This window comes from Rhamphochromis sp. 'chilingali' (genome assembly GCF_963969265.1).
Source record: "Rhamphochromis sp. 'chilingali' genome assembly, chromosome: 20".
In the NCBI taxonomy this organism is placed as follows: domain Eukaryota; kingdom Metazoa; phylum Chordata; class Actinopteri; order Cichliformes; family Cichlidae; genus Rhamphochromis; species Rhamphochromis sp. 'chilingali'.
In genome coordinates, this window is record NC_137947.1 from 20,346,650 (window position 1) to 20,358,721 (window position 12,072).

Consider the following 12,072-nt stretch of genomic DNA (forward strand, 5'->3'; position numbering starts at 1 on the left):
CGATGATTGCATGATGATTCCCTCCCTTTCTCTCTCAGGTTAATGTCATGCCAGCTTTTATTTGCTTTCCCTTTTAGATCCCTCTCTTTACATGTGCATCCAAACTCGCTCATACAATCACACATATCAGCTAATGGATGGCGGATGGTGTTGATGGTGCTTCTGCTGTGGAACATGTTGCACGTTCTGTGTTTGCAAGGAAATTTAACATACACTGCATATACTCCACGTGCTGGCACGTTTAGAGTCCTTCAAAAGGTTTTCACAAATTCACACCTATAGTTTTCCACTTCATTTGATGAGTGTAGTGTTCAAAATTTGAGGAAAATTGAGTATTGAGACAAAACCCATGCAGACGCTGTCCAGTGGAAGAAACCAGGAGTTTTTAAAAAATTTTTTAACTGTGCTGTGAGCATAGTTTCACTTGGTTCAACAAAGCTTTGAACTTGTTCTTTGCACTTGTACTCAAGCTGATGTAAATAGACATAACTGCTTTGTGTCCTTTACTGATAACACCGTGCAATGAAAAGGATCTAAAGGAGTGTCCTTTCAAGATGTGGTTAAGTACTGAGCACGGAACTGGAATGCTTTTCAAATTCTTCTCAGATCACTACATTTTTGTTCCTGGATGCACTTATGTTTTCACAATGGGAAATATACAAGAAGGTCATCAGCAATTGTAGGTGCCTCTCAACCATTGTTCTCAAGTATTTTCACTCGATAGTGATTCTCCTTTTCGCAGCTTGTATGTTCATTTGACCTCTGTGAGAGAGGCTTATTCATGTGTAACCACAGTTCTCCAGAAAGTGGCTCCATTGTCTCCAGTTCTTTTCAATGCTGACGTCTCTCCGATAATGAAATGACTTGATGGATTTTCCCTAAGCCGTGGGCTCTTAGGTGTCTGAAAGAATAATTACATGGATCACTTTTGTTCGCAGTTCTACTGATAGATTCACAATCCCTCTCTTTGGGTTTTTTCTGCCTCTTATAATGGCAGCCTCCTTACATTTCTGCCGGAAATTTCCTCAGCATTTGAGGGTATTGACTGATTGGAACAAGGCTGGAAAAAGACATATATGGTCAGTGAGCGACAGTCACATCCTGTTACGTTTAAATGCCCTTCTATTTCTATTCTTCATATTGCTCCACTCAGCATTAGTGGACATATTTTTCCCTCTCGGACCATGAATCTATCAATGCAGTATGTTATAATATAACCATTGTTGTTTTCTTCACTTCTGCTTTTGCTTTAACCTTCTGCGAGCTTTCACTCACCTCATAAAGGATAAACGTCCTCCCTGTGTCAGTTTAGATGTGCCCCTCTTTGGTCTCAATTATTGTCTGATGGGATTTTTAATGGTACCACATGTCACACTGGGTCTTTGGCACATTTTTATCACACACAACCCTCACTGCAGCTGACAGCAAGGTAATGAAAAAGGTGGAAATACCTGTCAGGCGCATTTCACGGCATTGGCTCATAGCCTAAAGTTTATCTGAAGGATTTATATCAAAATGACAGAAGCTAGTGATGCACTGGTGTGCTTATTAGATATTATAGAAGTACGCTGCTTTGAATGGGTATGTGACTGAAAACAACAGTTTTTCTTGCATAATTACATCAGTAGAGTGCCACTGTAGCTTGATAACAGCGTGTGACAAATTAAAAAAATGGATTTAATTAAAATTGAGACACTATCGAGTGAAATTAATGGATTTGAGTAAGATGGGAGTCTGGATGCAGTGTTCTATCAGTGAAGTAGGAGGCAGCTGTCTGAATATGTGCCTTTTATACTTGGCAGGATGGGTAAACATGGGCTGCATGCTAACTCGAAACATGAAGGTCAGAAAAAGACTCGGGGAGCACAGACAGCATTTGTTGCTGTAAGCTTGTCGGCAGTTTGTTAAAACCAGACTTAACTTGTCTGACACAAAGTTTCCAGATGCAGGTGCAGTTGGGTTATAGCTGAGGTAACACCTCGATCAATTTATATTACATGCACACATTGTTAATAGGACAACCTGAATTTGTTTTACTGCAGAGTACCATCTGATATAACCCTCCTCATCGAATGGCAGTCTATATTTCATGTATTCATCCATCTGTATGCTGCAAGCTACAGTATTTACCTTTCAGCTATCAACTCATACCTTCAAAAGCCGACTCGCAAACACGGAGCTTCAAAGCTACACCTCATAACGAAATCTATTATTTCATACTGAGTTATATTTTGTTGTTAATGTAAAATATCCTAATAAATCAAAATGAAATCAATCATTTGACAAAAAGCTGTTATGCACAAAAATCGCAAATTCACCCCAACTTTCTCCCGTTATTGTATCTCATGATCATGAAGCAGATGGTTAGAAATGACTCAGTCTGAACACTGAAGCCACATACATCATCCTCTCATTAACTGTCAGCATTGATGCTCTCAGAGCAGCTGGCACAGTTAAAGTCACCAAAACATTACCATATCCACATGATGCCTTAAAAGTGGCCAAGCAGGAAATCACAGAGTACTGTGGAGTACTCTTTAAGAAGCAGTGATAAACACCTGGAGCAAGCATTTATATTTAAATAGATTAGCTTTATTATTCACTTGCAAATAAAAGCTTTGTGGTTACACCTTAACCTTTCTGCTGCCTTGTCTTGAATTTTGATGAGGAATAAAAAATGTGGAGCATCTTTTACCCTCTGATCTATTTTTAAGAAGTGTAGAAGAATTCCCACCTCTGGAGCTTTCTGTTTGATTCAGGGCAACATTACTCAGCTGTGTGTGTGACTCAGACAAGAAGAAGCTGCAGGAGAAAGAGGAAGTACTTGAAGTGAGGTCTCATGTTTCCTTTATCATACATGTGCATGAGTCTTTTGTTCCCTCCTGTCTTTTCCTGTCAAAATTTAGAAATGCACAGATCTGAAAGAAGCATATATCTCTTCAAAACATGCATGTTTAATTGATTGCACAGTGAATGCACCGTGAAACTCTTTGATTATTCTGAGGACGGTGCCGGTAGTGTACTTCTCAAAGCTGGACAACAGTCAAGGTTTGCATAAAGACCAAATGGGGTTACAGTAGGTTCATTAGTGCTTTTATTGCTTTGACTCTGGAACAATGTGGTTCTCACGTTGTACCATGTGCTAGCAAGATAATGTCTGTACTTCTTAATTAGAGCTTGTGTGTAGCACATGAAAATCATACCACAAATGCCCTTTGAAAGAAGTCTTAATAACAATATCTTATAGCTACAATAACACTTTTGTGGGGATTGCATTAGCAGATGTTTTTGTCTGAAGTCATGGAAAATTTGTTTTTTGATATCATTCTTTTCAACAAACGCAACAAAACAAACAAAAAACTTTTTTATTTAAACTTTTTTCTAAACAAAAACATTTAAAATATTGCATGTTTTTACGAACACTGTTTCTCAGGAGACCATAAGCCTAAAACTGGATAAGTGACTAAGAGAGGAGATGGATGGATGGATAGATGGAGTGATATGATTTAGTGATGTAGAGCCATTCCAGAACAACGGGAAATCTGAGTGAATAAAATTACCCTAAATTAATGTGTTTTTCCAGTAAAATAAATTGACCAATTTTCCGATATCATCATGATGACTTTTATTTAAACAAATAAATAAATAAAACTTGATCCTTTTGTGTTTATGATCATTGAAAATTGAACTATTTGATGGCTTGCCAATGTATTACACAGGGTGACTGGTCTCGAGAGGATGAATGCCACTGACTCCTGTGGTTATACAGCACAATCACTAGTCTGAGTTGACATTTGTGCTTCAGAATGAAATGTCTATTTTGGTCTCTATTGGATGGATTACAATTCAATTTAAGGTGGACAGATATGGTCTCTGTTGGATTTGGTGACTATGTCACCCCTCCCACTGTCTCCGAGGTGGTCCTGGCCTACTCTTGATGATGACTGGTTGACAAGGGAGGGTTATAAGCCACTGCAGTTATCCTGGGGCTTCCAGGTTGTAAAAGCTGGCCTAGATGAATTGCTGTCTGTCTAGTTCACTCAACCTTTTTGGTGTTTGTGGTGGTTTATGTTTGATAAATGATCTTTTAATGAAAAATAACATCTTGTGTGGATTTGTTTATTTTCACACAAGAGTTCACAGGACTTTGGAATCCTGTGAAAAACTAAGTACTCCACATAATACAATAACATGTAGAACCACTTGTAGCAATAACTTGAAGCCACTGCGTTACTTTATCAGTCTGTCGTATTGTCGTAGAGGAGTTTTTTCTTTACAACATTACTTCAGTTCATGGAGGTTTGCAGGCATTTGTTTATGAACAGCTTTCTGAAAGTCCTGGCATTTCAATCAGCTGAAGTCTTCACTTTGATTGTGCCACTGCAGCACATTGAGTCTTTTCTCCTTCAGCTATTCTGTGTGTTTGGGATCATTGTCCCATTGCATGACACAGTTTCAGCTAAGCTTTAGGTGTTGGACAGATGGCCTCACATTTGACTCCAGCATATTTTGCTACTCATGGCAAAACATGTCATAGACACGCTGGTCCACCTCATTCAATTCACCCTTTACTAGCTTAATCGTTTCTGCTTTTTAAGGACTCTGGGATGCACTTTTTATGTTTTTTGCTCACTACCGACGTCTTGGCTTTAAATATATTACCTCTGTCTGCTGGTCTCTTCTAGATGCGTCTCCATTTCATGTTTTGGAGAGGCAAAGTGTGAAATAGACACGAGGAACGGGCATGTCTATAACACGTTTTGCTGTGATACTGGGTTGTCAGGTCATACCCCAAACATCACCCCTCCACCACTGCCTGACAGTTGGTAGGAAGTGTTTGTGCTGATTTGCTGACACGGTGCTGTGCATTAAGCAACATTGTCCCAGAAATTATGTCTTTTGTTCAGATGCAACTTTGAAAAGCTAAGCAACGCTGGCATGTTCTTTTAGGAGAGATGAGATTTTCTCCAGCCCTTCCAAACAAGCCTTGCTAGTTCAGCCTTTTTCTGTTATACTGTCATTAAATTTAACCTGCAAACTAAGATCTGACCCAAATGTAGACGTGGGTTTTTTGTAGTTTCTCTGAGTATTGTCTGACCTTTGGGCTAGTCTGCTGGGATGTCCACTCCTGGGAAAATTGTAGTACTGTGTTAACACACACCAAGATGCTCCACACTAACAAAATGCCAAAACTAGTGGTCACACTTACTGATAATCAGTTAATTAAGTGCATTTAATTAGCAGGACCTAGCTGCTACTGACCCTCAGTTACTGCTCAGTAATGATGCTCTTTATTTTTCATGGGACTACGAATAAAACTTTCTTTTTCACATGATTGCAGCTTGAGCCAGTTTGTGAAAGTGACCTCCTTGACCACTCATCTTAAATCATTTTTTTATAGTTTTAATTTGTCTCACTTTGGAAAAGCAAGTGGGCATCAGTATTCAGTTAATGCTCAAAATATGCAGATACATAAACAGATATTGGCATGTCCATAAGCAGTAGAATCAATGTTTACATGCTGAACAGATGGCTGGAGCATAACAGACTTGTAATGCTATTAATTTAATATTTGCTTGACATTTTTGCTGCAGACGTGAACACACAGTGTGGACTTTGTCCTTATGGTGAGTTATCCATGGTATCAAAACAAATAACTCTTGCTGCTCATTAATTTTATCATGTGAAAAGCTTTCAAATCAGATTTTTTTTTAATTTTTAAATTTTGAATTATTGCCTTTATAAATTTGTGGAATGTTAAAATTAACCATGAAGTCCTTGAAGATACTGAAAACAGTAGCATGAGGTTTTCGCTTGAAGGCAGTGATACTCTTTAAACGTTTCTGTAGTGGTTTGGGGGACAAAAAATATAAATAAATAAATAAAAAAACCCAGGGGAAAAAAACAAAACAAATGCGGCATTCCTGGACAAAAATAGATGGTCTTTTTATTACATCTATGAGCAGGGCAGGCTGTTTGCTTAAGGGCATGGGGAAAACTTTGACATTTAAGACCAACATTCCCATGATTCACATTATGTGGTTTGTCTGGTAGATTTACTGGAAGAGATTAGGATAAACTGCTATATAAGGAATACTTGGAGATTAAAGACAAAGAAAACTAGAGAATAGAGGCCTAGTGAGACAAGAGGGAGCTCACGGTGAAAGATTGTCTAACAGAAATTAAAAAGATGAGTCAGTTACGTTTTCTCAGTGTGTGCACGGTGATTCTTTTCTTATTCAGCTCGCTGTAGCTGCTGCTGATTAAAAGAGGTTGCAGCACACGGGTGACTCCAGCTACTGTGGCAGTCTTGCACAAATTTGACAGCCAATTTATTTTGCTACAGTCTTTTAAAACACCCGTGTGAAATGCCACATTTAGATTGTAGTGGCTCTTTAGCTCTAAAACTTCATCACTGCATATTTTCAGGAATTTAGAGGTCTGGCATGTTTGCATGCTTTTATGAGTTATTAATATTTTGTTTATGAGCTTTGTCCTTTATGATAAATTTGCACACACATACTGTATTCTGTGTAATCTCCTGCAATCTACTTCTACTTTACTATTGTGGTATGATGACCTGTTATAGCTTGTTCAATAAACTCAGACAACACTGTAAAGACGGTGACTGCACTGACATTTTAAATTGAGCTTGATCAGTTTAAGAGACCTGACATAATCTGATCAGGAAGTCAAATTTGTACAGCGTTTAAAGCTCACATAAAACCATAAATCCTTTGATACTGAACTGAATTTTTACCTCACATGGTCGTAAATGTTTTTTTTTACACAAACAACTTTTACTTTGTCGGAGTGGGAGAACTGTAGCGAGCGCCACTCCTTCGTCGTGCCCTGACACTCGGGTCGCATGAAGTCATCCAGCAAACTCATGTTCTTCTTCTTCCTCCTCTGCTTTCTTGTCCTTCCCACGCACAGTGACTTAATCGCTAGGTCTGTACACAGCATTTCGTGTATGGCAGGTTTGTGTCTGCCACTACACTACCCACTCACTAAATCTCCCAGGGAGATGTGGTATGCACACACCTCCAGACTGGGGCTCCTTCCAAACTCACTGAATACTTTCAGCTAATTGCCCTCGCTTGGTGTGCTTCACAGTGATATGGTCAGCTCATCTTTTGCCCTTTTGGTGAATAATTCAATTTACTGGGGGCAGTTTTGTCTTATGACAAGACATGATTGTTTCAAATTTTTTGATTCAATTTGTTTTGCATTGGATTTAAGTAGGATAGATGACACAGATGGAAGGGACCTTTGAAAACTGCCACAGCATTTGGCGAGATAATGCCTACCTCCATCCTTTTTCGTGGCTTCTTTTATTCTTTTCCCACTCCTTCTAGAAGCTCTGCAATTAAGAAAGCCTTTAACTTTCAATCCTGATGCTTTTGTATAAAGTCTTTGTTCTGCTGCCACATCAACAGCAGCAGTAGTGGGAGGGACCCTTAAATGATTTTAATTATTATTTCTCCATGACTTAATCATCGTGGGAGAATAAAGGTGTTGGAAGATTGGTGCTATAGTAAAGCATTGTTCAAGATCAGATTTGCTGAATTCTCTATGCATCATCTCAATAAAAATACAGATGATAAATGTTTAAGAAGACAGCTTGGCACAGTTTCAAATGTCAAAATGCACAGCATTTATTGTAATATCATCACAAACGTATTAGCAAAATTCAGACACAGTTTTGACAAAAATAAATAGATTTTTTTTTTTGCCTTTTAAAGGCTTCATATTGTCACAGTAAAGTAAAAACACAACATCCTGATTAGTCAGTGTTGTCTTACAACACAGATATCGCACAGCCACTCATATGACATGAGCTCAAATGTTATTTACACATTACTGAATAGCTGCTACCACATTCAATAACATTTCACCTTGTGCTGCCTTACGCAACCAAATAACGAGGTTGTATTACAAAATAAACGTTACTTACAAAACGGACTACTTAACAGGATTAAAATCACACACTTTACCATAACACAACCATTGAGAAAAGTGTTCCCTCTGTTGAGTTGTGATTCAATCAGAGACTTCATAGGCACTTTAGAAGTCAGGCCTCACAGTTATACTGTACAGTATTTTCAATAAAACTATCAGTGTGGTGCAACACAACTTTAAAATATCATCTGCTTTAAATGATTCCATGAACACATGAAGTATTTAATCCAGCTTTCTTCATCATGAGTGAGGTCAGAGGTTATGCTTGAATTTCAGTCAAGACATGCAGCCATTCGCTTTAGGTGGAACACAACACTTTGAGCATCTTTTTCCAAACAATATAACTTATAAATACATCGATTTGAGGTAATCAGATACTTCTGTTCCTTCGTTCTGCATTTTGGAGATGGGGCGCTGTTCACGTGCGCTGCAGTTTGTGCCTTTGAAACAGTCACTAGATTACCATGCCACAGCAGTCTAGGTATTTCACACAAATTTACCAGAATGCTACAAAGCTATATCACGAAAAACAGGTCCAAGACCTTTGCAGAAAAAGATGTACACTTGTATTAAATCCTCAATGCCATTAAAGTCTACAAACGTAGCTGGCCTACATCCCCCCCCCCCTCCCCACAATAAACCTACTCTATTGAGAGTTAACAAATAATAATTGAAAAACACATCTACAGTAAGTAGCACTGTGTGACATGCTTCTTGTAATCACGAACATGGGTATCTGCTGTAAATAAAGAGATGTCACTGTCAATAACGGTCAATGCATTTTTGCATTCAGGAATACAGATGCGAAAAAAGCAGCACAATCTGAGCATTTAGCTATCTAAGTCAGAAACGGTGGCAAATTAATAAAGTATGGAGATGCGGAGTAACACATTGCTGGTTTTGGTCTTTTCATTGAATTTGTTCACAATAAAAAGTACAAAATATCTTGTCCCTTAACAAGTAATTACATGAGAAACGTTTGATATTATAATATCACTTTTTATGTTATCTCAAACTCAGAAGAAAATGTCAGCATCCAAGATCAACACTTCACCTGTCACTGTGTTGACGTTCACTGGCCGAGGGGTTTTTCGGTCGGTGGTTGGACATTGTTGGTTGCATTGGAGGAGTTGTCACTTCTCCTTGCATTGTTCTCTATCCTGAGTGAGGAGGAGTTGAACGTGCTCCTCTTGAGGACTTTGTTTGCCAGAAGGCTGCAGGTCTTCCTGTACTGGTGACGCAACAGTGAGTAGACAAATGGGTCGCTTGCTGCCTTGGTGTAGGCCAAGCATTTGGACAGCACACCCCAGTGAGAGTTTATGGGTCCTGGGATGAAAAGCTCTACAATTCTACCTCAAACAGAGAAAACATGGGAAGAAAAGTCACATACAATTGATGGACAAAGTGCAGCTTCTTACATGAGTGAAATGGAAGAAATCTACAACACTTAATGAATCTCCACCAGTGCCTCAGTACTGTGAAAATGTCATCACTTCATTTCACTTCACTGAAATGTCATCACTATGTTCGGGAATCTGAACAGATGGCTGTGGCTTTTGTGGATTCTCAAGTTCTTGCAAATGATGATTTCTTTTTAAATTCCTATTACATCAAAATAAAGGCTGGACAAACCAGCAAGAGCATTTTTTTTTGCACTTGTTATTAACAGCAAGTGCAAACAGTGAGTGCACGTTATACTGTAAAGAATTAAGTAAAGATGTAGTAGCTTAAATATTTAAAATATTATCGTACACATACAGTAGTTACCACCATCTGTATTGCTGTACTTGATAAGCTTTTGATCATTAGCTGTAGTCCAATATCTCCTTGATGCCAGTTGTTAAAAATGTATTTTTAATCTTTTGATTCAAAATGAAGAAAAATGTACGAAACCTTCACATCTTCTGGTGACAGTATGGTGGTAAATATCTCTCACAAACATGGATTCTGCTCCCACCCACCCACACACACATACACATCCACAAACCATGCAGCATTATACATCGCTCGTCACCTTGTAATGACATAAGGCGTGAAGCACACCATAAATGTGCCGATGAATGTACTGATTTTTTTGGTGGCCCTCTGCCTCCTCCGCTTCTGTTCATCCAAGCATTTCTGGCGTACACTGTCAAAGCACACAGGTAAGATTATCTCCCTTGTATGCATTACCAGAGACATGCAAACATAATTAAGCAGTCAAAAGAGAAGACATATGAGGCAGACTTGAAGAGAACAGTACACTGTGCACTGTTATCTAAGACAATTACATCAGAGATTCTCACACTACAGAGATAAAAAGAAAATATACAAAGAGAGAGCATTTCAATTCTGTTACTAGGAATCAAATGTGGTTATTTTATTCAATCAAATGGCCAACATTTGATTACAAATTTTGATAGACATTATCAATATGATGGACAGCTTTATAACAGCTAGTGAATCTGTAAAGATTCTGTTTGATTTAAATAAATGCACTAAATAAAGGTTTTCTTATATAATCACAATTTGCTGACAGAATGATTTAACCTCCAAAGTATCCAAATGATTGTTTGACACACTGGATAACATAAATAACAATGGGTGGAAATGTTTTATTAAAAGACACATGTATTAAAAGGACAGGTGGATTAGAGCGAATGCATCTCTAATGCTTGTTTACCTGGGGTGGATATCCACAAGCAGCACCAGTGTCTGCATAGTGATGACGTCGATGCGTTTACAGTGAAACCTCGCAACTTTGAGAACTTTGAGATACGTTACACACAGCACGATCAGCGTGAGAAGGAAAGTGAGAGAGTGCAAAACCACGGTGAAAATGATGAACTGCGTCCCGGCTCCCTTCGCTCTCACACTGCACAGCGTGCACGATGCGTAAAGGTGGTTGTAGCCGACCCAGGAACGGCAGGTAGCCACCGTGGAGAAGCAAAGTGAATGTATCCACGTGTATCCTAGAGCTATCACTGCATCCCGGTGCCGTATTCTTGAGTGGTAGCTCAGCGGGAAAACCACCGCCACCCATCTATCGATGCTAAGAGCTGCCATGGTCAACATGGAGTTTGTGGTGAGAAAAGTGTCGAGGAAACCCACAATTTGACAGAAACCGCTGCCCCCGGGGTGGCCCGTGGTGATGAGCCCGATCAGAGTTAGTGGCATGTTGGACACGCTCAGCAACAGGTTGCAAAACGTCAAATTGAGAATAAAAAGGCCGGGTACCTGTTTGCGGATCTCCGGATTGTACATAAAGCAGATCAGCACCACAACGTTGGACAGCAGCGACACGACAATAATCCCCAAAACCAGCACAGAGGCAACTATGTCCGCTGCGTCCATCATGCTTCCTCTCAGAAACCCAGACTTTTGAAAAGTGCATCCATAGTCCTGATGCGAGCTGTCATCGTGAGTTGTGGACACAACGTATATGAGTCCAACAGATGAACATGCTGCTTACCCTCACCGGTATACGAACGTCTTCATTACACGAAGCTACTCTTCCAGCAGCGTCGAAGATGGGGTTGTGGGAAATTCGCACAGAGACCGCTCACCTTGTTACTGTGGGGGAATTTAGAAGTCTTCTTTACTGGAATGGGGTCACAGTAGGAGGCTGGTTCTCTTGCGGCGCTGCGGTAGTTTTTTCAGTGGTCATGTCACTGGTCTCACACATCGGGGGTTCCTGCTGCGCAATTGCGCACTGACATGATGGACGGCTTTTTTTAAGGACAAAAAGTGCTTAAAGCAGTCGCTGTGTTTGAGCACTTACAGTCTATTGTCTTTTACTGCCAGCGTCTGAAGCACGCTGGTGCACTCGTTCAAAAATAGCTTTTTAGTGTAAAAATAGAAGTGCGACGCACGATTACGTGGCTGGTGGTAATGCTGATGTCATAAGCGTCACGTTGAAATCTGGAGTTTGGTAATGAAATGTTTTTGTGGGGTTTGGGGAAAAAATAGAAGCTTTAAAATATTTAAATAGCTAATTGAATGTTTTGCAAGTCAGTGTGACGAGATTAAATGGCAACACTATCATCACTTTATTAACATTTCACAGCAGATACACTTTTGCCCAGAGCTCAGAAATCGTTGCGAGAACTGAGTTACCGGAGCAGTAACAGC

The 12,072-nt window shown here is 39.5% G+C and overlaps 1 protein-coding gene across 1 annotated transcript; it reads right to left on the minus strand.

The window, feature by feature from the left end:
• Positions 1 to 8,709: 8,709 nt before the first annotated feature.
• Positions 8,710 to 11,560, minus strand: LOC308388645 (G-protein coupled receptor 26-like). The gene is made up of 3 exons (XM_080869483.1): positions 10,625 to 11,560; positions 9,977 to 10,090; positions 8,710 to 9,311 (listed from the first exon to the last, which is right to left on the minus strand). The coding sequence occupies exons 1-3, from the start codon at positions 11,296 to 11,298 to the stop codon at positions 9,035 to 9,037; spliced, it is 1,065 nt and encodes a 354-aa protein (XP_080725609.1). The 5' UTR covers positions 11,299 to 11,560; the 3' UTR covers positions 8,710 to 9,034.
• Positions 11,561 to 12,072: the final 512 nt, after the last annotated feature.